This window comes from Nerophis ophidion, linkage group LG06 (genome assembly GCF_033978795.1).
Source record: "Nerophis ophidion isolate RoL-2023_Sa linkage group LG06, RoL_Noph_v1.0, whole genome shotgun sequence".
NCBI classification, from domain to species: Eukaryota; Metazoa; Chordata; class Actinopteri; order Syngnathiformes; family Syngnathidae; genus Nerophis; species Nerophis ophidion.
Window position 1 is genome coordinate 6,191,840 of NC_084616.1, and position 24,871 is coordinate 6,216,710.

Consider the following 24,871-nt stretch of genomic DNA (forward strand, 5'->3'; position numbering starts at 1 on the left):
ATCCGGGCGGAAACTTAGTTCTCTGTTGAAGTACAGTAAGCGATCATCCTGCTTTATGCAAAACCTGTTTTCCTTGTGTTCAATCTCTCCGGGGTTCTCAGTGTCTTTTCCCGTGTCCCCGCAGAACTCTCCGTCACCTTCAAAGTGAGCTGTGCGTCTCACTCTTCCCCGGATCTCCTTCGTCCTCGGATTGCTGCCTTCGTCCTTCGACTCCTCGCTTCCTTCCACGGACTACCCTGCCTGTCTTGCCCTTATTGGACTGCATCGCGTCTCTCAACACGCACCTCCAACACTTTGGTTAGACACTCCGGTTCATCTATACACACATAGTCTTGTTTAATCAGTTGCTAGTTCATGTGTTTTCCGCTAAAGTGTGCTACCCATTAATGATTGTAATGATGTGCATGAGGAGAATATTTTGTGAGAATCAAAAAGAAAGATTCAGCCTTGTGAAAAAAAAACATATCATGTTGTTGCTAAGCCGTACTCATGCAAACACAAAGACGGTTCCGTAGTTGCTAGCTATGTTAGCATGCTGGTGTGGAAATGTGTTTATAGCGTGCTCCTTATAAAGTACCAGGTCCTAAGGTCCGTGCTGCTGACTCCCACTGTGTGTAGTTCCCATGCATGATCACAAGGTGGTACTCAGTTCCTGGCTGAAGGCCCGTCAGCGAGTAGAACGCCTGCGTGGAGTTCACCATTTCTGACTCCTCCCACTGACCACCAGCTGAAGAACAGAGCAAGATCATGTTTTCCTCCATCACGGTCTTGGTCTCTTTTTTTTTTTACGTACCACTCTTCTTAAGAAAGCTGATGCGGAAGCCATGGTTCCTCTCTCGCTCTCCAGGTACCCAGCTCAAGTTGAATGCCGTGTTACTTTGCGTGATGGTGATGTTTGACGGGGGAACTGCATGGAGGGAGAGCATGAAAATCATCTGGCGGGAAGAACCTGGTCCATAGGATGACTTGATCTTGACAAAGTTGGGATAGAGCTTGTAAAACTGTGAATACAATTGTCCTGAAACCGCTTGGAAGGCCACCTCACCAACAAACATCATGACTGTTAGAAATTAGAAGTCACTTTACCTCCGTCAAAGAGGGTGGCGTTCCTCTTTGTGATGGGCTGTCCGTCCCCTGCGGCGGTGCGAGCAATCACCTTGAAGATGTAATAGCTTTGAGGGCTCAGAGTGTCCAAGACGAGGTGGGTCACATTGGGATCACCGATCATCTGCATCTTGATTGGACTATCTCTGCTCTTCACCTCTGCGCATGCAGAAAACACGGCACAATCACTCTGTGAACTTTCAAGAATATTTCAGAATCTCAAGTCTGGAAGCGTTTGGTCCAATTCTAGAAGGATTAGGCACACATTGGACATCCACAAAGCGTTTTACCTTGTTGGTACTGCACCACATATCCAAGCAGAATTCCGTTGGTTTCGACTGGGGGGGTCCAGTAGAGAATTATAGAGTTTTCTGATGGGCTATCAAAGGTTAGCGACGCTGGAGGTCCGGGAGCTGCACCAGGACAACGAGGTGATGAAGTATTAAACCTCTGTACAAACATTTAAGAAATGGTCCTTCATCTGAGGCTTACCTCCTTCTGGTGTGCTGAAGTTGACTGCCGCAGAAGGAGGGCTCTCTCCTTTGCTGTTAAAGGCCGCGACGGAAACCTTGTACTGAGAGTAAAGCTGCAGCCCTGTCACTTCCTCTGAGTTCTTATTGCCCAGGACCACCACCACTTTATCATCCTCCTTGGCTTGATCCCATCTTCCTTCTCGCTCCCTGTCTTCCTGCCGGTGTTTCCTTTCCCTGGGTGACCGTCGACCCCGACCCCCTTGTGGACCAAGCCTCTTGATATAGATCTGACACCAAGGACGAGATTTAGACTTCAAATAGTGTGTCTGAGACTCCCATGTTGACATGGGTACATGGGATAACAGATGGCATTTGTTGCTGTTGTCAGGAGTCAGCACAAACTCGGATTAAAAACAGTCCCTGGTTTTAACGGCCTCTAGTACCTTGTATCCTAGAAGAAGGCCTCTGACGTTCTGGGCTCCATTCCACTTAACAGCAACGGTCCTGTTCATCACTCTGACTGAGACACCGCTGGGTGCTTCCTCAGGAACTAAGACAAGGAATTCATCTCACATGAACCCAAACTGACCGACTAAGTCAAATATGCTGAATTTGGTATAGAGTTATATGTGTAGTACCATCCTCTCCAGAATATCCGATCTCAGCCTCCGTCGTAGGTCCTTCGCCCAGAGAGTTGACGGCTTGGACTTTAATCTCAAATGGCACGTATGTTCCCGTGTTGTTCACCAAGAAGGGCGGAGACTTGGCGTGGCCGTGGTTCCAATGAATGCTCTTGCCACCCGCCTCCCTCCATAAAACCTTGTATTGGAAGCCCTCGCTGTTGTGTGATCTTCTGGGCATCTCCTACGAGTCCAAAGAAAGGTTAAAAAAGTATGAGTTCTTTTACCGAATCTGTCTTTTGTCTGAGGAAACCTCCAACCAGACCTCTGGAAGAACACAGTAGTCGAGGTTAAGAATCGCAACGGTAGGTATCGAATCAGAAAAAGTGAGAGTGAGAATGTTTTGTGATAGAGCACGTTGGAGTACTTACATCCCACGTAATAGCCAGAGTTCCCACGTCGGAGGACTCACTGCGCACATTGGTAGGATTTGTGTATGGAACTAGGAAAAAGGACAAGGCATCACTTTGTAGATACTTAAAAATGACATTTTTAGCTTTTACGTATGTTTGCTTCTTCTCCTAAAACTAACTGCTTGACTTTGGCATCTCCTACCAGCAGGGGGCGTGCTGTAGAAGGGTGTGGTCTGGCTGTGGTCGCTGGGACCCAGGGCATTGACTGCAATGACCCGGAAGGCATACTTGCAGAAAGGGCGGAGGGACAGCTGCCGGTGGTTAAAGTTGCCCGGCACTTGTTCTATCACCTCCCACGTCCAGACGTCGTCCTCCTGCCTCTGGGACAACTGCTCCTCCTTTGCCTCCACCAGGAACTCTGCAAGTATTACGCGGGGCGTGGAGGTCACATGGTGCACCTTGTGATCACCGGCACGTGTGCGAGGGTACCTGTGATGGGGCTGTTGTGGGAGCCACCGGGGATCCAACTCAGAGTCAAACTGTAGTCCTTCACCTCAGACAGAGTCAGATTCTTGGGCGGGTCTGGATGGGCTGAAAGTCCAACATAGAATGTAGGGTTGTCTCCATAATAATATTTGGCTGAGTATTGGATCTTTTTTCATACTTTTCTATATGAAGGGTAGCACAAAAAATGTTATTATTGTCTTTATTGTAACAAAAAATGTTAGTGTGGATGAAACATATGTTTATTATTGTCATTTAGTCCTTCAATAAAATGTTGAACATACTAGACAACTTGTCTTTTAGCAGGAAGTAAACAAACAAAGACTCCTAATTAGTCTGCAGTAACATATTGTGTCATTTATACACCTATTATGTTCTACACATTATGAGGGACAAACTGTAATTAAAGCTGCAAGCAGGGTTGGTCAGGCCCGCCTTTGGCTGCTGCCCCCGAGACCCACGGCCGGATAAGCGTTAGAAGACGCCTTGGAGCCACTATTTTGAGAATGTGATGCATTGTGAAAGTAATGCAGTTGTTGTATTGAAGTGAACATATCAAACTTCCTGTTGATTTTTGCTAAAGTATGTTAATTATTAAAATGTAGGTCTAAGTGAGACCTACATAGTGTTTTTTGTTTCATGTCTCTCTGACATTCCTACCGGAAGTTACAAGCAGTGTCGTCTGTGTTTTCTTCCTAGGAGCTGTTTTTCCGTGTTGTATTCCTAGGGGGGCGGTAGAGCGCAATTTTGAGTTTTGAGGTTAGGTTTTTTCATCAGATGGCAATTTTTGCCAGACCTGATGTGTGTGTCAAGTTTGGTGAGTTTAGAAGCATTTTAAGGGGGTCAAATAACAGCTCAAAGAGGCAAAAATTACATTTTTTAAGAGACTTTGCACAGGGGTTCTTTGAAGGCGCGTAAAATCAAAACCTAAGAACTTATCACAACTCTGTTCTATACTTTTAATCAGAAGGGTTCAATCTCTCTCCTGTGCGAGTTTGAAGCCAAAACAACAAACGCACTCAGAGGAGATAATGTTTGAAGAAAGGTGACCGGTTTTTACAAAACTTTTGTTTTGAAGGGGGGATTGCAAACTTCCTGTTGATTTTTGTTGGGGGTTGTCAATCTATGAAATGTAGGTCTAAGCGAGACCTACATAGAAGTTTTTGTTTCATGTCTCTCCGACATTCTTACCGGAAGTTACAAGCAATTTTGTCTGTGTGTTCTTCCTAGGAGGAGTTTTTTCAGTGTTTTATTCAAAAATAGCACTAGAGCCCAATTTTGAGTTTTGAGGTTTGGTTTTTTCATTAGATCGCAATATTCGCCAGTCCTTATGTGTGCGCCTAGTTTGGTGACTTTTGAAGCATTTTAAAGGGGTCAAATTAGCGCACACATAAGGACTGGCAAGGGGCAAAAATTGCATTTTTTGTGAAAATTTTATTTTGAAGGGGTTTTTGCCAACTTCCTGTAGATTTTTGCTGAAAGAAGTGAGTGTATGAAAATTGGGTCTAAGTCAGTCCTACATAGGAGTTTTTGTTTCATGTCGCTCTGACATTCCTAACAGAAGTTACATGCAGTTTTGTCTGTAATTTTTTCCTAGGGGGCGCCAGAGCGCAATTTTCATTTTGGGGGATTGGTTGCTGAATATGTTGGGAAGGTTTGCTATACCGACGTGTGTGTCAAATTTGGTGAGTTTTGAAGCATGTTAAGGGGGTCAAATTATAGCGCGTAGGTGCGGAATAATAATAAAACACAGCAGTTTCAATAGGGTCCTTGGCCCATGGCAAAGGACTCCACAGGAGTCCTTTGCCATGGGCCAAGGCTCTCCCGCAGGCTGTGGAACATAGTGGTGGGGGCCATAGTGGCTCTCCAGCAGGCTGTGGAACATAGTGGTGGGGGGCATAGTGGCTCTCTAGCAGGCTGTGGAACATAGTGGTGGGGGCCATAGTGGCTCTCCCGCAGGCTGTGGAACATAGTGGTGGGGACCCTAGTGGCTCTCTAGCAGGCTGTGGAACATAGTGGTGGGGACCATAGTGGCTCTCCAGCAGGCTGTGGAACATAGTGGTGGGGGCCATAGTGGCTCTCTAGCAGGCTGTGGAACATAGTGGTGGGGGCCCTAGTGGCTCTCTAGCAGGCTGTGGAACATAGTGGTGGGGGCCATAGTGGCTCTCCAGCAGGCTGTGGAACATAGTGGTGGGGGCCATAGTGGCTCTCCAGCAGGCTGTGGAACATAGTGGTGGGGGCCATAGTGGCTCCCAAGTATGTTTAAGGATGGTCTTGGTTTAAAATGTTGTTGAAAGTTTATCCCTCTGGCCTTGAGGGCCTAAAACTCCAACCTCTGTTTGGTCCTTGTTGAGCTGTAAGAAATTCACCGCCATTAAGGCTGTCTTCCACTAAAAATTTCATAGTCAAATCTGATTCTTTTGAATTCGTCATAAGTGGATAATCCTTCGACGATGCTAACAAGAATGGGACTATCCCTTACAGATAGTGTGAGAGACTTTGTCATTCGTTGAGAGCTCGGAGGCAAGTCACAGATGAGGTGGCTCTGGTCACATGAGGCATCTGGTCAGGATGCACCTAAAATGCCTCCCTGGGGAGGTATCCAGGGCTCTGGCTGGTAGGGGAACAGGGACCTACAGAAATCCAGGACTTGCTGGAGAGTCTGTGTCTCTAAGCCAGCCTGGGAACACCTTGGAATTGCCTGGGAGGACCTGAATAAAGTAGCCGCGGAAAAGGAAGTCTGAACTTTTCTGCTGAGGAAACTTGACCCCAGAGAAGCAGAAGAAGATGGATGGATGGATATCAAGAGCACAGCTAATGGGGATCCTAACAATTGAATAGATCTCATTTGTGACCATTTCGAGCTCAAAAATGCTAAAACAGTCCGGTACAAAAAATAAAAAAGGGCAGAGATGGGATTGTTTAGTGAGGTTCTTGGATATCAGTTTCAGCTCTGACCGAGCACTGAGAAGACAATGAAACTGAACTGTTGACAGGAAATAAGATTTCTAGAGGTGAACCAGCGTGAGGATCATTATTGTTGCCAAAGTGGAGCAGTGAGGAAACAAACTGGTCAAAGCCACACCTGGGCAGCGTGTGACGAGTACAACTTCCGAAGTCCCTACAGGAACTACGTATATGTCCTGGGGTTCAATATCGGATTATTTGACTCCAAGGTCGACGGTCGAATCAGACTCTGAATTGACTCATCGAATTGTCCATTAGTCGACTATTTTAAGATATATAGTGAGAACCTCTCCTGGATCACCAACACCACATCACTATATCAATCAATCAATGTTTATTTATATAGCCCCAAATCACAAATGTCTCAAAGGACTGCACAAATCATTACGACTACAACATCCTCGGAAGAACCCACAAAAGGGCAAGGAAAACTCACACCCAGCGGGCAGGGAGAATTCACATCCAGTGGGACGCCAGTGACAATGCTGACTATGAGAAACCTTGGAGAGGACCTCAGATGTGGGCACCCCCCCCCCCCCCCCCTCTAGGGGACCGAAAGCAATGGATGTCGAGCGGGTCTAACATGATACTGTGAAAGTTCAATCCATAGTGGCTCCAACACAGCCGCGAGAGTTCAGTTCAAGGCGGATCCAAGACAGCAGCGAGAGTCCCGTCCACAGGAGACCATCTCATGCGGAGGCAGATCAGCAGCGTAGAGATGTCCCCAACCGATACAGGCGAGCGGTCCATCCTGGGTCTCGACTCTGGACAGCCAGTACTTCATCCATGGTCATCGGACCAGACCCCCTCCACAAGGGAGGGGGGGGGGACATAGGAGAAAGAAAAGAAGCGGCAGATCAACTGGTCTAAAAAGGAGGTCTATTTAAAGGCTAGAGTATACAGATGAGTTTTAAGGTGAGACTTAAATGCTTCTACTGAGGTAGCATCTCGAACTGTTACCGGGAGGGCATTCCAGAGTACTGGAGCCTGAACGGAAAACGCTCTATAGCCCGCAGACTTTTTTTGGGCTCTAGGAATCACTAATAAGCCGGAGTCTTTTGAACGCAGATTTCTTGCCGGGACATATGGTACAATACAATCGGCATTGTACCATTTATAATGCCCATGAGCATCATGAAAGCAGCTGAGAAGACTTTCAACACCTATAAAGCACAGACTCCAACCCCATCCCTCGCGTTAATTCTTCAGCAGGAATGAGGTTGCCATCTTGGACCAGTTTCATCTCATCAAGCTGTCAGGATGCTGAACACTCACTGCCCCTACCACACCCGCCCCTGCACCTAAAACTCTGGTGCTTGAATGCAACATTAACCACAAGATTGCAGCTCCAGTTTTTGCCAGCAGGTGGCAATCGTCACTTTGTCAACTTACCTATGACTGTGACGGAGCCGCTGGCGGTCGCCTGATCTATCTCGGTGATGATCTCACAGGAATACTCCGCGTTGTCTTTTGATTGGACATCCGTCACTTGCAGAGTACCGTTGGCAAAGAAGGTGTACCTAGACACACAAACTCCTGTAAGTGACGTAGTTAAAGATCTGGTCAAGGCAGTAATTCCTAACATTCATGACTCCGACGGCACCGCAGCTTTCAACGATATCTCTATCATTAGGCAGTTTTGGGAACTGAGACCCATCGACATCGCTTTGAGACTTTACGTATTGGTCATGTCGTTGTCTTTACTTGTCATCAAGGGACGAGTCCTGCAGTTTTTGCCCGTCCTTCCTCCAGACGATGGTGTAGCGGAGCAGTCGGGGGTCCTTGTAGAAATGACAGTCCAGGAAAGCGCTCCCGCCCCGCAGCGCTCGCATATCCTGCGGTCCCGCCAGAATCACCGTCCCATCTAAGGGCAGCCAAGACAGTTGAGGTGTTTCAGAAGTGAGAAAGTCCATCTCTGTGGGTTTTTTGCGCGCCACACTCACTGAACACTTCCAAGTGCGCGTCGATAGAGATGTTGGTGTTTTTGATGAAGCAGCTGTACACGCCTCGGTCGCTGAAACCCACGTCGGACACCTCCAAAGTCCCGTCGGTGAGCAGGGAGACGCGAGGGTTCGACAGCAGGGGGTCCGGGTCCTCGCTTTCCCTGTGCAAAACAAAATGCAGTAATGACATAGGACTAGTTCAAACAAGATGCCAAGGATGAGCAAGGCAGTACCACAGCGCCAAAAGAACTTATTCCACATGATTAACCAGAACAGGAGCGTTTTCCGTTCGGGCTCCAGTACTCTGGAATGCCCTCCCGGTAACAGTTCGAGATGCTACCTCAGTAGAAGCATTTAAGTCTCACCTTAAAACTCATCTGTATACTCTAGCCTTTAAATAGACCTCCTTTTTAGACCAGTTGATCTGCCGCTTCTTTTCTTTCTCCTATGTCCCCCCCCCCTCCCTTGTGGAGGGGGTCCGGTCCGATGACCATGGATGAAGTACTGGCTGTCCAGAGTCGAGACCCAGGATGGACCGCTCGTCGGGACCCAGGATGGACTGCTCGCCTGTATCGGTTGGGGACATCTCTACGCTGCTGATCCGCTTGAGATGGTTTCCTGTGGACGGGACTCTCGCTGCTGTCTTGGATCCGCTTGAAGTGAACTCTTGTGGCTGTGTTGGAACCACTATGCATTGAACTTTCACAGTATCATGTTAGACCCGCTCGACATCCATTGCTTCCGGTCCCCTAGAGGGGGGGGGGTTGCCCACATCTGAGGTCCTCTCCAAGGTTTCTCATAGTCAGCATTGTCACTGGCGTCCCACTGGATGTGAATTCTCCCTGCCCACTGGGTGTGAGTTTTCCTTGCCCTTTTGTGGGTTCTTCCGAGGATGTTGTAGTCGTAATGATTTGGGCAGTCCTTTGAGACATTTGTGATTTGGGGCTATATAAATAAACATTGATTGATTGATTGATTGATTCTGACCATGGATGAAGTACTGGCTGTCCAGAGTCGAGACCCAGGATGGACCGCTCGCCTGTATCAGTTGGGGACATCTCTACGCTGCTGATCCGCCTCCGCTTGAGATGGTTTCCTGTGGACGGGACTCTCGCTGCTGTCTTGGATCCGCTTTGAACTGAACTCTCGCGGCTGTGTTGGAGCCACTGTGGATTGAACTTTCACAGTATCATGTTAGACCCGCTCGACATCCATTGCTTTCGGTCCCCTTAGAGGGCGGGGGGGTTGCCCACATCTGAGGTCCTCTCCAAGGTTTCTCATAGTCATCATTGTCACTGGCGTCCCACTGGATGTGAATTCTCCCTGCCCACTGGGTGTGAGTTTTCCTTGCCCTTTTGTGGGTTCTTCCGAGGATGTTGTAGTCGTAATGATTTGTGCAGTCCTTTGAGACATTTGTGATTTGGGGCTATATAAATAAACGATTGATTGATTGATTGATTCTGACCATGGATGAAGTACTGGCTGTCCAGAGTCGAGACCCAGGATGGACCGCTCGCCTGTATCAGTTGGGGACATCTCTACGCTGCTGATCCGCCTCCGCTTGAGATGGTTTCCTGTGGACGGGACTCTCGCTGCTGTCTTGGATCCGCTTTGAACTGAACTCTCGCTGGCTGTGTTGGAGCCACTATGGATTGAACTTTCACAGTATCATGTTAGACCCGCTCGACATCCATTGCTTTCGGTCCCCTAGACGGGGGGGGTTGCCCACATCTGAGGTCCTCTCCAAGGTTTCTCATAGTCCGCATTGTCACTGGCGTCCCACTGGATGTGAATTCTCCCTGCCCACTGGGTGTGAGTTTTCCTTGCCCTTTTGTGGGTTCTTCCGAGGATGTTGTAGTCGTAATGATTTGTGCAGTCCTTTGAGACATTTGTGATTTGGGTCTATATAAATAAACATTGATTGATTGATTGAGGAGGGGCACAAAAAAGGTGATACCATCACAAAACTAAAGAGGAACTAGCCACACATATTATCGTTAGCTTTGTCGTCGGCTAAGTTGCCTTTTTTTCATAGCTTTATTCCACTTTTTTTTGGTCCAGCTGGACCACACGGACCACATGGGTGTGGTCGCCATTTTTTTTTAGTCAAAGCAGCCACCAGGGGGCCCCGCCGCGCCTGCAGGACCAATCTCTGCGGACACAACTCACCACGCCACGTGAGGCAGCGGCGAGCCGAAGGTTTTGCAGGACATCTTGATGGTTCCGCCCTCGGTGACTTTGTACACCACCCCGTCTGAGGACAGGATCTGGGGGGGCAGTTCTGAGGGACACACGTCACCGAAGGTCAGCCGTTGGACAAGACTAGTAAAGGTCAGCCAGTAAATATGTGACATGGTGTCTGTGTCTTGATGGGACGTTTGTCTCGTTTTCATTGACTATCGTACATTTTCATCAATGGTCTCAACAATAGTGTGTTCCCAAAATGTCAAAGTTGAAAAGTGTGTGTAGCTTTAATGCTCATGAGCTGTGTTTGTCTTTGACAAGAGTGTGTCTATATCGCAGGTGTCCCAATACAATATTCATTTTGCTTCAATATCAGCAAAAATCAAGCACACCTAGATAAAAGAGGTGTGTCCAAACTATGGACCGCATCGTCATTTTTAGCCCGTTCGATCAAAAATTGCGATCTGATGAAAAAACCTAAAAACTCAAAAATGCGCTCTACCGCCCCCCTAGGAATACAACACGGACAAACTGCTCCTAGGTAGAAAACACAGACAAAACTGCTTGTAACTTCCGGTAGGAATGTCAGAGAGACATGAAACAAAAAACAGTATGTAGGTCTCACTTAGACGCTAATTTGACCCCTTTAAAATGCTTCAAAAGTCACCAAACTTGGCGCACACATCAGGACTGGCGAATATTGCGATCTAATGAAAAAACCAAACCCCAAAACTCAAAATTGCGCTCTAGCGCTATTTTTGAATAAAACACTGAAAAAACTGCTCCTAGGAAGAAAACACAGACAAAATTGCTTGTAACTTCCGGTAAGAATGTCGGAGAGACATGAAACAAAAACTTCTATGTAGGTCTCGCTTAGACCTACATTTCATAGATTGACAACCCCCAACAAAAATCAACAGGAAGTTTGCAATCCCCCCTTCAAAACAAAAGTTTTGTAAAAACCGGTCACCTTTCTTCAAACATTATCTCCTCTGAGTGCGTTTGTTGTTTTGGCTTCAAACTCGCACAGGAGAGAGATTGAACCCTTCTGATTAAAAGCATAGAACAGAGTTTTGATAAGTTCTCAGGTTTTGATTTTACGCGCCTTCAAAGACCCCCTGTGCAAAGTCTCTTAAAAAATGTCATTTTTGCCTCTTTGAGCTGTTATTTGACCCCCTTAAAATGCTCTAAACTCACCAAACTTGACACACACATCAGGTCTGGCAAAAATTGCGATCTGATGAAAAAAACTTAACCTCAAAACTCAGAATTGCGCTCTACCGCCCCTCTAGGAATACAACACGGACAAACTGCTCCTAGGAAGAAAACACAGACAAAACTGCTTGTAACTTCCGGTAGGAATGTCAGAGAGACATGAAACAAAAAACAGTATGTAGGTCTCACTTAGACGCTAATTTGACCCCTTTAAAATGCTTCAAAAGTCACCAAACTTGGCGCACACATCAGGACTGGCGAATATTGCGATCTAATGAAAAAACCAAACCCCAAAACTCAAAATTGCGCTCTAGCGCTATTTTTGAATAAAACACTGAAAAAACTGCTCCTAGGAAGAAAACACAGACAAAATTGCTTGTAACTTCCGGTAAGAATGTCGGAGAGACATGAAACAAAAACTTCTATGTAGGTCTCGCTTAGACCTACATTTCATAGATTGACAACCCCCAACAAAAATCAACAGGAAGTTTGCAATCCCCCCTTCAAAACAAAAGTTTTGTAAAAACCGGTCACCTTTCTTCAAACATTATCTCCTCTGAGTGCGTTTGTTGTTTTGGCTTCAAACTCGCACAGGAGAGAGATTGAACCCTTCTGATTAAAAGCATAGAACAGAGTTTTGATAAGTTCTCAGGTTTTGATTTTACGCGCCTTCAAAGACCCCCTGTGCAAAGTCTCTTAAAAAATGTCATTTTTGCCTCTTTGAGCTGTTATTTGACCCCCTTAAAATGCTCTAAACTCACCAAACTTGACACACACATCAGGTCTGGCAAAAATTGCGATCTGATGAAAAAAACTTAACCTCAAAACTCAGAATTGCGCTCTACCGCCCCTCTAGGAATACAACACGGACAAACAGCTCCTAGGAAGAAAACACAGACGACACTGCTTGTAACTTCCGGTAGGAATCTCAGAGAGACATGAAACAAAAAACAGTATGTAGGTCTCACTTAGACCTACATTTTAATAATTAACATACTTTAGCAAAAATCAACAGGAAGTTTGATATGTTCACTTCAATACAACAACTGCATTACTTTCACAATGCATTAGATTCTCAAAATAGTGGCTCCAAGGCGTCTTCTAACGGGTCTCGGGGGCAGCAGCCAAAGGCGGACCCGACCAACGCTGCTTGCAGCTTTAATTTAATATGATACCACACATTTAGGTATGGATCCGATACCAAGTTGTTACAGGATCATACATTGGTCATATTCAAAGCCCTCAAGTGTCCAGGGACGTATTTACTGAGTTTATAAACATAATCTGAATAAATAAAAAATGAAAAAAGATTTGGTGATGCTGAAAAATATCGACATAATCATAGTTTTGACTAGATATGCTCCTGTATTTGGTATCATTACATTGGATGTCAGGTGTAGATCCACCCATGGTGTTTGTTGGAACATAGTGGTGGGGGGCCATAGTGGCTCTCCCGCAGACTGTGGACATCTTGATGGTTCCGCCCTCGGTGACTTTGTACAACTTCGGGAATATTAAAAAAAACGTCCATGCACTTTTTTTTTATTTTTTATTTTTTATTTATTTATTTATTTTTTTATTTTTATTTTTTAATATTCCCAAAGTTGAAGGAGCAGATTGTGTCATGTGTGTTGACATTTTGCGTTGGTTGCGGTTTTATTAGCGCCATGACTTGGGAAGGTTGTTTCAATCGGGTCAATTAAAGTAGATGCTGCGCGATTTTTGGTTCGAAGCTCAATTCATGGTCATTGACCTGATTTACTCTCATTGCCCTCAATAAGGCAGTAAAGTTGCAGTATTAAGATCAACAGATATCCAAAATAAAAAAAATAAAAAAATTAAAAAAAATAAAAATAAAAAACGTCCATGCACGGGCTTCACGGTGGCAGAGGGGTTAGTGCGTCTGCCTCACAATACGAAGGTCCTGCAGTCCTGGGTTCAAATCCAGGCTCGGGATCTTTCTGTGTGGAGTTTGCATGTTCTCCCCGTGAATGCGTGGGTTCCCTCCGGGTACTCCGGCTTCCTCCCACCTCCAAAGACATGCACCTGGGGATAGGCCCCTCCCACCTCCAAAGACATGCACCTGGGGATAGGCCCCTCCCACCTCCAAAGACATGCACCTGGGGATAGGCCCCTCCCACCTCCAAAGACATGCACCTGGGGATAGGCCCCTCCCACCTCCAAAGACATGCACCTGGGGATAGGCCCCTCCCACCTCCAAAGACATGCACCTGGGGATAGGCCCCTCCCACTTCCAAAGACATGCACCTGGGGATATGCCCCTCCCACCTCCAAAGACATGCACCTGGGGATATGCCCCTCCCACATCCAAAGACATGCACCTGGGGATAGGCCCCTCCCACCTCCAAAGACATGCACCTGGGGATAGGCCCCTCCCACTTCCAAAGACATGCACCTGGGGATAGGCCCCTCCCACCTCCAAAGACATGCACCTGGGGATATGCCCCTCCCACATCCAAAGACATGCACCTGGGGATAGGCCCCTCCCACCTCCAAAGACATGCACCTGGGGATAGGTTGATTGGCAACACTAAATTGGCCCTAGTGTGTGAATGTTGTCTGTCTATCTGTGTTGGCCCTGCGATGAGGTGGCGACTTGTCCAGGGTGTACCCCGCCTTCCGCCCGATTGTAGCTGAGATAGGCGCCAGCGCCCCCCGCGACCCCAAAAGGGAATAAGCGGTAGAAAATGGATGGATGGATGGATGGACGTCCATGCACCATAAAAAATTTTTTTTTTTAAATGACACCAATTTAAATCCATTACAATGTATGATGGGAAAAAAATGCAAAACACTCTCTATACACTTACGGTTTTAGTTGCTTGATATTTCTGATGGATTACAAAACTTGAAGTAGCTCTTCATCGTATCGTATCGGGAAATTTATATAGCGCTTTTCTCAAGCGACTCAAAGCGCTTTACATAGTGACACCCAATATCTAAGTTACATTTAAAGCAGTGCGGGTGGCACTGGGAGCAGGTGGGTAAAGTGTCTTGCCAGTAACTAGGATGGCACAAGCGGGAATCGAACCTGCAACCCTCAAATTGCTGGCACGGCCACTCTACCAACCAAGCTATGCCGCCCCACAATAAATCCACATAAAAGTACACTAAAGGTAAAACTGAAATGTAATCAAGATTAATAACTGACAAAACATTCTAATCATGCACCCTAATGGATTTAAATGTGTGTAATATTGATATTTGTATGGTGTTTGTACGTTTTTCATGATGTCCACAATGTTCAGTTAACATTGTTGCATATATGACACACTGTCTCATATGAGTAAATGCTGTGCTAGCTATTGTTACAAAGAACTTTCAAGGGTCATTGATCTGATTGACTCTCATTGTCCACAAGAGGGCAGCAAATATCACTCGGCAGTGCGATGCTTTGTTGAAGTACACCCTTAGTATACTCAAAACTCCAAAGCTCGTGTTATATAACCAAGTGAAAAAGTTTTATAGGGGCCCACATAGTATTCTTGTGTGTATTGTAAGTATATGTGTATGTATTGTAAGTATACATGTGTGTATAAAGACAGGTGTGTGTCTTGTAAGTAAAAGTGTGTATTGCAAGTACAGGTGTGTGTATAAGTACGGGTGTGTGTATTGTAAGTATACAAGTGTGTATTGTAAGCACAAGTGTGTGTATTGTAAGTACAGATGTGTGCATAAGTAGAGGTGTGTGTATAAGTGGAGGTGTGTATATGGTAAGAGCAGGTGTGTGTATAAGTGGAGGTGTGTGTATGGTAAGAGCAGGTGTGTGTATAAGTGGAGGTGTGTGTATTGTAAGTATACATGTGTGTATTGTAAGTATACATGTGTGTATTGTAAGTATATATGTGTGTATTGTAAGTATACATGTGTGTATTGTAAGTATATATGTGTGTATAAGTACAGGTGTGTGTCTTGTAAGTAAAAGTGTGTATTGCAAGTACAGGTGTGTGTATAAGTACGGGTGTGTGTATTGTAAGTATACACGTGTGTATTGTAAGCACAAGTGTGTGTATTATAAGTACAGGTGTGTGTATAAGTAGAGGTGTGTGTATTGTAAGCACAAGTGTGTGTATTGTAAGTACAGATGTGTGTATAAGTAGAGGTGTGTGTATTGTAAGTACAGGTGTGTGTATAAGTGGAGGTGTGTGTATTGTAAGTACAGGTGTGTGTATAAGTGGAGGTGTGTGTATGGTAAGAGCAGGTGTGTGTATAAGTGGAGGTGTGTGTATTGTAGGTAAAGGTGTGTGTATAAGTGGGGGTGTGTGTTTGGTAAGTACAGGTGTGTGTATAAGTGGAGGTGTGTGTATGGTAGGAGCAGGTGTGTGTATAAGTGTGTATAAGTAGAGGTGTGTGTATGGTAAGAGCAGGTGTGTGTATAAGTGGAGGTGTGTGTATGGTAAGTACAGGTGTGTGTATAAGTGGAGGTGTGTGTATGGTAAGAGCAGGTGTGTGTATAAGTGGAGGTGTGTGTATGGTAAGAGCAGGTGTGTGTATAAGTGGAGGTGAGTGTATGGTAAGAGCAGGTGTGTGTATAAGTAGAGGTGAGTGTATAGTAAGAGCAGGTGTGTGTATAAGTGGAGGTGAGTGTATTGTAAGTACAGGTGTGTGTATAAGTGGAGGTGAGTGTATGGTAAGAGCAGGTGTGTGTATAAGTGGAGGTGTGTGTATGGTAAGAGCAGGTGTGTGTATAAGTAGAGGTGTGTGTATTGTAAGTAAAGGTGTGTGTATAAGTGGAGGTGTGTGTATTGTAAGTACAGGTGTGTGTATAAGTGGAGGTGTGTGTATGGTAAGTACAGGTGTGTGTATAAGTGGAGGTGTGTGTATGGTAAGAGCAGGTGTGTGTATAAGTGGAGGTGTGTGTATGGTAAGAACAGGTGTGTGTATAAGTGGAGGTGTGTGTATGGTAAGTACAGGTGTGTGTATAAGTGGAGGTGTGTGTATGGTAAGTACAGGTGTGTGTATAAGTGGAGGTGCGTGTATGGTAAGTACAGGTGTGTGTATAAGTGGAGGTGTGTGTATGGTAAGAGCAGGTGTGTGTATAAGTGGAGGTGTGTGTATGGTAAGAGCAGGTGTGTGTATAAGTGGAGGTGTGTGTATTGTAGGTACAGGTGTGTGTATAAGTGGAGGTGTGTGTATGGTAAGAGCAGGTGTGTGTATAAGTGGAGGTGTGTGTATGGTAAGAGCAGGTGTGTGTATAAGTGGAGGTGTGTGTATTGTAGGTACAGGTGTGTGTATAAGTGGAGGTGAGTGTATGGTAAGAGCAGGTGTGTGTATAAGTGGAGGTGAGTGTATGGTAAGAGCAGGTGTGTGTATAAGTGGAGGTGTGTGTATGGTAAGAGCAGGTGTGTGTATAAGTGGAGGTGTGTGTATTGTAGGTACAGGTGTGTGTATAAGAGGAGGTGAGTGTATGGTAAGAGCAGGTGTGTGTATAAGTGGAGGTGAGTGTATGGTAAGAGCAGGTGTGTGTATAAGTGGAGGTGTGTGTATTGTAAGTACAGGTGTGTGTATAAGTGGAGGTGTGTGTATGGTAAGAGCAGGTGTGTGTATAAGTGGAGGTGTGTGTATGGTAAGAGCAGGTGTGTGTATAAGTGGAGGTGTGTGTATGGTAAGAGCAGGTGTGTGTATAAGTGGAGGTGTGTGTATGGTAAAAGCAGGTGTGTGTATAAGTGGAGGTGTGTGTATTGTAAGTACAGGTGTGTGTATAAGTGGAGGTGTGTGTATTGTAAGTACAGGTGTGCAGGTGAGTGTATAAGTAGAGGTGGGTGTATGGTAAGTTCAGGTGTGTGTATAAGTAGAGGTGTGTGTATGGTAAGTACAGGCGTGTGTATAAGTAGAGGTGTGTGTATTGTAAGAGCAGGTGTGTGTATAAGTGGAGGTGTGTGTATGGTAAGTACAGGTGTGTGTATAAGTGGAGGTGTGTGTATTGTAAGTACAGGTGTGTGTATAAGTGGAGGTGTGTGTATGGTAAGTACAGGTGTGCAGGTGTGCGTATAAGTAGAGGTGTGTGTATGGTAAGAGCAGGTGTGTGTATAAGTGGAGGTGTGTGTATTGTAGGTACAGGTGTGTGTATAAGTGGAGGTGTGTATATTGTAGGTACAGGTGTGTGTATAAGTGGAGGTGTGTATATGGTAAGAGCAGGTGTGTGTATAAGTGGAGGTGTGTGTATTGTAGGTACAGGTGTGTGTATAAGTGGAGGTGTGTATATTGTAGGTACAGGTGTGTGTATAAGTGGAGGTGTGTATATGGTAAGAGCAGGTGTGTGTATAAGTGGAGGTGTGTGTATGGTAAGAGCAGGTGTGTGTATAAGTGGAGGTGTGTATATGGTAAGAGCAGGTGTGTGTATAAGTGGAGGTGTGTATATGGTAAGAGCAGGTGTGTGTATAAGTGGAGGTGTGTGTATGGTAAGAGCAGGTGTGTGTATAAGTGGAGGTGAGTGTATGGTAAGAGCAGGTGTGTGTATAAGTGGAGGTGTGTGTATTGTAAGTACAGGTGTGTGTATAAGTGGAGGTGAGTGTATGGTAAGAGCAGGTGTGTGTATAAGTGGAGGTGTGTGTATTGTAAGTACAGGTGTGTGTATAAGTGGAGGTGTGTGTATGGTAAGAGCAGGTGTGTGTATAAGTGGAGGTGTGTGTATGGTAAGAGCAGGTGTGTGTATAAGTGGAGGTGTGTGTATGGTAAGAGCAGGTGTGTGTATAAGTGGAGGTGTGTGTATGGTAAGAGCAGGTGTGTGTATAAGTGGAGGTGTGTGTATGGTAAGAGCAGGTGTGTGTATAAGTGGAGGTGTGTGTATGGTAAGAGCAGGTGTGTGTATAAGTGGAGGTGTGTGTATTGTAAGAACAGGTGTGTGTATAAGTGGAGGTGTGTGTATGGTAAGTACAGATGTGTGTATAAGTAGAGGTGTGTGTATTGTAAATACAGATGTGTGTGTAAGTAGAGGTGTGTGTATTGTAAGTACAGGTGTGTGTATAAGTGGAGGTGTGTGTATTGTAAGTACAGGTGTGTGTATAAGTGGAGGTGTGTGTATGGTAAGAGCAGGTGTGTGTATAAGTGGAGGTGTGTGTATTGTAGGTAAAGGTGTGTGTATAAGTGGGGGTGTGTGTTTGGTAAGTACAGGTGTGTGTATAAGTGGAGGTGTGTGTATGGTAGGAGCAGGTGTGTGTATAAGTGTGTATAAGTAGAGGTGTGTGTATGGTAAGAGCAGGTGTGTGTATAAGTGGAGGTGTGTGTATGGTAAGTACAGGTGTGTGTATAAGTGGAGGTGTGTGTATGGTAAGAGCAGGTGTGTGTATAAGTGGAGGTGAGTGTATGGTAAGAGCAGGTGTGTGTATAAGTAGAGGTGAGTGTATAGTAAGAGCAGGTGTGTGTATAAGTGGAGGTGAGTGTATTGTAAGTACAGGTGTGTGTATAAGTGGAGGTGAGTGTATGGTAAGAGCAGGTGTGTGTATAAGTGGAGGTGTGTGTATGGTAAGAGCAGGTGTGTGTATAAGTAGAGGTGTGTGTATTGTAAGTTAAGGTGTGTGTATAAGTGGAGGTGTGTGTATTGTAAGTACAGGTGTGTGTATAAGTGGAGGTGTGTGTATGGTAAGTACAGGTGTGTGTATAAGTGGAGGTGTGTGTATGGTAAGAGCAGGTGTGTGTATAAGTGGAGGTGTGTGTATGGTAAGAACAGGTGTGTGTATAAGTGGAGGTGTGTGTATGGTAAGTACAGGTGTGTGTATAAGTGGAGGTGTGTGTATGGTAAGTACAGGTGTGTGTATAAGTGGAGGTGTGTGTATGGTAAGTACAGGTGTGTGTATAAGTGGAGGTGTGTGTATGGTAAGAGCAGGTGTGTGTATAAGTGGAGGTGTGTGTATGGTAAGAGCAGGTGTGTGTATAAGTGGAGGTGTGTGTATTGTAGGTACAGGTGTGTGTATAAGTGGAGGTGTGTGTATGGTAAGAGCAGGTGTGTGTATAAGTGGAGGTGTGTGTATGGTAAGAGCAGGTGTGTGTATAAGTGGAGGTGTGTGTATTGTAGGTACAGGTGTGTGTATAAGTGGAGGTGAGTGTATGGTAAGAGCAGGTGTGTGTATAAGTGGAGGTGAGTGTATGGTAAGAGCAGGTGTGTGTATAAGTGGAGGTGTGTGTATGGTAAGAGCAGGTGTGTGTATAAGTGGAGATGTGTGTATTGTAGGTACAGGTGTGTGTATAAGAGGAGGTGAGTGTATGGTAAGAGCAGGTGTGTGTATAAGTGGAGGTGAGTGTATGGTAAGAGCAGGTGTGTGTATAAGTGGAGGTGTGTGTAATGTAAGTACAGGTGTGTGTATAAGTGGAGGTGTGTGTATGGTAAGAGCAGGTGTGTGTATAAGTGGAGGTGTGTGTATGGTAAGAGCAGGTGTGTGTATAAGTGGAGGTGTGTGTATGGTAAGAGCAGGTGTGTGTATAAGTGGAGGTGTGTGTATGGTAAGAGCAGGTGTGTGTATAAGTGGAGGTGTGTGTATGGTAAGAGCAGGTGTGTGTATAAGTGGAGGTGTGTGTATGGTAAGAGCAGGTGTGTGTATAAGTGGAGGTGTGTGTATGGTAAGAGCAGGTGTGTGTATAAGTGGAGGTGTGTGTATGGTAAAAGCAGGTGTGTGTATAAGTGGAGGTGTGTGTATTGTAAGTACAGGTGTGTGTATAAGTGGAGGTGTGTGTATTGTAAGTACAGGTGTGCAGGTGAGTGTATAAGTAGAGGTGGGTGTATGGTAAGTTCAGGTGTGTGTATAAGTAGAGGTGTGTGTATGGTAAGTACAGGCGTGTGTATAAGTAGAGGTGTGTGTATGGTAAGAGCAGGTGTGTGTATAAGTGGAGGTGTGTGTATGGTAAGTACAGGTGTGTGTATAAGTGGAGGTGTGTGTATTGTAAGTACAGGTGTGTGTATAAGTGGAGGTGTGTGTATGGTAAGTACAGGTGTGCAGGTGTGTGTATAAGTAGAGGTGTGTGTATGGTAAGAGCAGGTGTGTGTATAAGTGGAGGTGTGTGTATTGTAGGTACAGGTGTGTGTATAAGTGGAGGTGTGTATATTGTAGGTACAGGTGTGTGTATAAGTGGAGGTGTGTATATGGTAAGAGCAGGTGTGTGTATAAGTGGAGGTGTGTGTATGGTAAGAGCAGGTGTGTGTATAAGTGGAGGTGTGTATATGGTAAGAGCAGGTGTGTGTATAAGTGGAGGTGTGTATATGGTAAGAGCAGGTGTGTGTATAAGTGGAGGTGTGTGTATGGTAAGAGCAGGTGTGTGTATAAGTGGAGGTGAGTGTATGGTAAGAGCAGGTGTGTGTATAAGTGGAGGTGTGTGTATTGTAAGTACAGGTGTGTGTATAAGTGGAGGTGAGTGTATGGTAAGAGCAGGTGTGTGTATAAGTGGAGGTGTGTGTATTGTAAGTACAGGTGTGTGTATAAGTGGAGGTGTGTGTATGGTAAGAGCAGGTGTGTGTATAAGTGGAGGTGTGTGTATGGTAAGAGCAGGTGTGTGTATAAGTGGAGGTGTGTGTATGGTAAGAGCAGGTGTGTGTATAAGTGGAGGTGTGTGTATGGTAAGAGCAGGTGTGTGTATAAGTGGAGGTGTGTGTATGGTAAGAGCAGGTGTGTGTATAAGTGGAGGTGTGTGTATGGTAAGAGCAGGTGTGTGTATAAGTGGAGGTGTGTGTATGGTAAGAGCAGGTGTGTGTATAAGTGGAGGTGTGTGTATTGTAAGAACAGGTGTGTGTATAAGTGGAGGTGTGTGTATTGTAAATACAGGTGTGTGTATAAGTGGAGGTGTGTGTATTGTAAGTACAGGTGTGTGTATAAGTGGAGGTGTGTGTATGGTAAGTACAGGTGTGCAGGTGTGTGTATAAGTAGAGGTGTGTGTATGGTAAGAGCAGGTGTGTGTATAAGTGGAGGTGTGTGTATTGTAGGTACAGGTGTGTGTATAAGTGGAGGTGTGTATATTGTAGGTACAGGTGTGTGTATAAGTGGAGGTGTGTATATGGTAAGAGCAGGTGTGTGTATAAGTGGAGGTGTGTGTATGGTAAGAGCAGGTGTGTGTATAAGTGAAGGTGTGTATATGGTAAGTACAGGTGTGTGTATAAGTGGAGGTGTGTATATGGTAAGAGCAGGTGTGTGTATAAGTGGAGGTGTGTGTATGGTAAGAGCAGGTGTGTGTATAAGTGGAGGTGAGTGTATGGTAAGAGCAGGTGTGTGTATAAGTGGAGGTGTGTGTATTGTAAGTACAGGTGTGTGTATAAGTGGAGGTGTGTGTATGGTAAGAGCAGGTGTGTGTATAAGTGGAGGTGTGTGTATGGTAAGAGCAGGTGTGTGTATAAGTGGAGGTGTGTGTATGGTAAGAGCAGGTGTGTGTATAAGTGGAGGTGTGTGTATGGTAAGAGCAGGTGTGTGTATAAGTGGAGGTGTGTGTATGGTAAGAGCAGGTGTGTGTATAAGTGGAGGTGTGTGTATTGTAAGAACAGGTGTGTGTATAAGTGGAGGTGTGTGTATTGTAAGTACAGGTGTGTGTATAAGTGGAGGTGTGTGTATTGTAGGTACAGGTGTGTGTATAAGTGGAGGTGTGTATATGGTAAGAGCAGGTGTGTGTATAAGTGGAGGTGTGTATATGGTAAGAGCAGGTGTGTGTATAAGTGAAGGTGTGTGTATTGGAAGTACAGGTGTGTGTATAAGTGGAGGTGTGTATATGGTAAGACAGGTGTGTGTATAAGTGGAGGTGTGTGTATTGTAAGTACAGGTGTGTGTATAAGTGGAGGTGTGTGTATGGTAAGAGCAGGTGTGTGTATAAGTGGAGGTGGGTGTATAAGTGGAGGTGTGTGTATTGTAGGTACAGGTGTGTGTATAAGTGGAGGTACAGGTGTGTGTATAAGTGGAGGTGTGAGTATGGTAAGAGGAGGTGTGTGTATAAGTAGAGGTGTGTATTGTAAGTACAGGTGTGTGTATAAGTGGAGGTGTGTGTATTGAAAGTACAGGTGTGTGTATAAGTGGAGGTGTGTGTATTGTAAGTACAGGTGTGCAGGTGAGTGTATAAGTAGAGGTGGGTGTATGGTAAGTACAGGTGTGTGTATAAGTGGAGGTGTGTGTATTGTAAGAGCAGGTGTGTGTATAAGTGGAGGTGTGTGTATGGTAAGTACAGGTGTGTGTATAAGTGGAGGTGTGTGTATTGTAAGTACAGGTGTGTGTATAAGTGGAGGTGTGTGTATTGTAAGTACAGGCGTGTGTATAAGTAGAGGTGTGTGTATTGTAAGAGCAGGTGTGTGTATAAGTGGAGGTGTGTGTATGGTAAGTACAGGTGTGTGTATAAGTGGAGGTGTGTGTATTGTAAGTACAGGTGTGTGTATAAGTGGAGGTGTGTGTATTGTAAGTACAGGTGTGCAGGTGAGTGTATAAGTAGAGGTGGGTGTATGGTAAGTTCAGGTGTGTGTATAAGTAGAGGTGTGTGTATGGTAAGTACAGGCGTGTGTATAAGTAGAGGTGTGTGTATTGTAAGAGCAGGTGTGTGTATAAGTGGAGGTGTGTGTATGGTAAGTACAGGTGTGTGTATAAGTGGAGGTGTGTGTATGGTAAGTACAGGTGTGTGTATAAGTGGAGGTGTGTGTATGGTAAGTACAGGTGTGTGTATGGTAAGAGCAGGTGTGTGTATGGTAAGAGCAGGTGTGTGTATAAGTGGAGGTGAGTGTATGGTAAGTACAGGTGTGTGTATAAGTGGAGGTGTGTGTATGGTAAGTACAGGTGTGTGTATAAGTGGAGGTGTGTGTATGGTAAGAGCAGGTGTGTGTATAAGTACAGGTGTGTGTATAAGTGGAGGTGTGTGTATGGTAAGAGCAGGTGTGTGTATAAGTACAGGTGTATGTATAAGTGGAGGTGTGTGTATGGTAAGAGCAGGTGTGTGTATAAGTGGAGGTGTGTGTATGGTAAGAGCAGGTGTGTGTATAAGTGGAGGTGTGTGTATGGTAAGAGCAGGTGTGTATATAAGTGGAGGTGAGTGTATGGTAAGAGCAGGTGTGTGTATAAGTGGAGGTGTGTGTATGGTAAGAGCAGGTGTTTGTATAAGTGGAGGTGTGTGTATTGTAAGTACAGGTGTGTGTATAAGTGGAGGTGTGTGTATTGTAAGTACAGGTGTGTGTATAAGTGGAGGTGTGTGTATGGTAAGAGCAGGTGTGTGTATAAGTGGAGGTGTGTGTATTTTAAGTACAGGTGTGTGTATAAGTGGAGGTGTGTGTATGGTAAGAGCAGGTGTGTGTATAAGTGGAGGTGTGTGTATGGTAAGAGCAGGTGTGTGTATAAGTGGAGGTGTGTGTATGGTAAGAGCAGGTGTGTGTATAAGTGGAGGTGTGTGTATGGTAAGAGCAGGTGTGTGTATAAGTGGAGGTGTGTGTATGGTAAGAGCAGGTGTGTGTATAAGTGGAGGTGTGTGTATGGTAAGAGCAGGTGTGTGTATAAGTGGAGGTGTGTGTATTGTAAGAACAGGTGTGTGTATAAGTGGAGGTGTGTGTATTGTAAGTACAGGTGTGTGTATAAGTGGAGGTGTGTGTATTGTAGGTACAGGTGTGTGTATAAGTGGAGGTGTGTATATGGTAAGAGCAGGTGTGTGTATAAGTGGAGGCGTGTATATGGTAAGAGCAGGTGTGTGTATAAGTGAAGGTGTGTATATGGTAAGAGCAGGTGTGTGTATAAGTGGAGGTGTGTGTATTGGAAGTACAGGTGTGTGTATAAGTGGAGGTGTGTATATGGTAAGACAGGTGTGTGTATAAGTGGAGGTGTGTGTATTGTAAGTACAGGTGTATGTATAAGTGGAGGTGTGTGTATGGTAAGAGCAGGTGTGTGTATAAGTGGAGGTGTGTGTATTGTAGGTACAGGTGTGTGTATAAGTGGAGGTACAGGTGTGTGTATAAGTGGAGGTGTGAGTATGGTAAGAGCAGGTGTGTGTATAAGTGGAGGTGTGTGTATGGTAAGTGCAGGTGTGTGTGTATAAGTGGAGGTGTGTGTATTGTAAGAGCAGGTGTGTGTATAAGTGGAAGTGTGTATATGGTAAGAGCAGGTGTGTGTATAAGTGGAGGTGTGAGTATGGTAGTTACAGGTGTGTGTATAAGTGTAGGTGTGTATATGGTAAGTACAGGTGTGTGTATAAGTGGAGGTGTGTGTATAAGTGCAGGTGTGTGTATAAGTGGAGGTGTGTGTATGGTAAGTACAGGTGTGTGTATAAGTGGAGGTGTGTGTATGGTAAGTACAGGTGTGTGTATAAGTGGAGGTGTGTGTATTGTAAGTACAGGTGTGCAGGTGTGTGTATAAGTAGAGGTGTGTGTATTGTAAGTACAGGTGTGTGTATAAGTGGAAGTGTGTGTATGGTAAGAGCAGGTGTGTGTATAAGTGGAGGTGTGTGTATGGTGAGTACAGGTGTGTGTATAAGTGGAGGTGTGTGTATTGTAA

At 45.2% G+C, this 24,871-nt stretch overlaps 1 protein-coding gene across 2 annotated transcripts in view; it reads right to left on the bottom strand.

Annotated features, from left to right (window-relative positions):
- Nucleotides 1–24,871, bottom strand: part of LOC133554102 (neural cell adhesion molecule L1.1-like) — a 123,090-nt gene that overhangs the window by 13,415 nt on the left and 84,804 nt on the right. For both annotated transcript variants that reach the window (XM_061902506.1, XM_061902505.1), the window contains exons 11-24: nt 10,194–10,305; nt 8,025–8,185; nt 7,786–7,945; nt 7,474–7,601; nt 3,100–3,201; nt 2,813–3,028; nt 2,629–2,699; nt 2,216–2,441; nt 2,021–2,127; nt 1,597–1,864; nt 1,395–1,517; nt 1,087–1,263; nt 794–907; nt 578–727 (exon numbers count right to left, since the gene is read on the bottom strand). In XM_061902506.1, the coding sequence (XP_061758490.1) occupies nt 578–727; nt 794–907; nt 1,087–1,263; nt 1,395–1,517; nt 1,597–1,864; nt 2,021–2,127; nt 2,216–2,441; nt 2,629–2,699; nt 2,813–3,028; nt 3,100–3,201; nt 7,474–7,601; nt 7,786–7,945; nt 8,025–8,185; nt 10,194–10,305 (2,115 nt within the window). The remainder of the gene's footprint in view (nt 1–577; nt 728–793; nt 908–1,086; nt 1,264–1,394; nt 1,518–1,596; nt 1,865–2,020; nt 2,128–2,215; nt 2,442–2,628; nt 2,700–2,812; nt 3,029–3,099; nt 3,202–7,473; nt 7,602–7,785; nt 7,946–8,024; nt 8,186–10,193; nt 10,306–24,871) is intronic.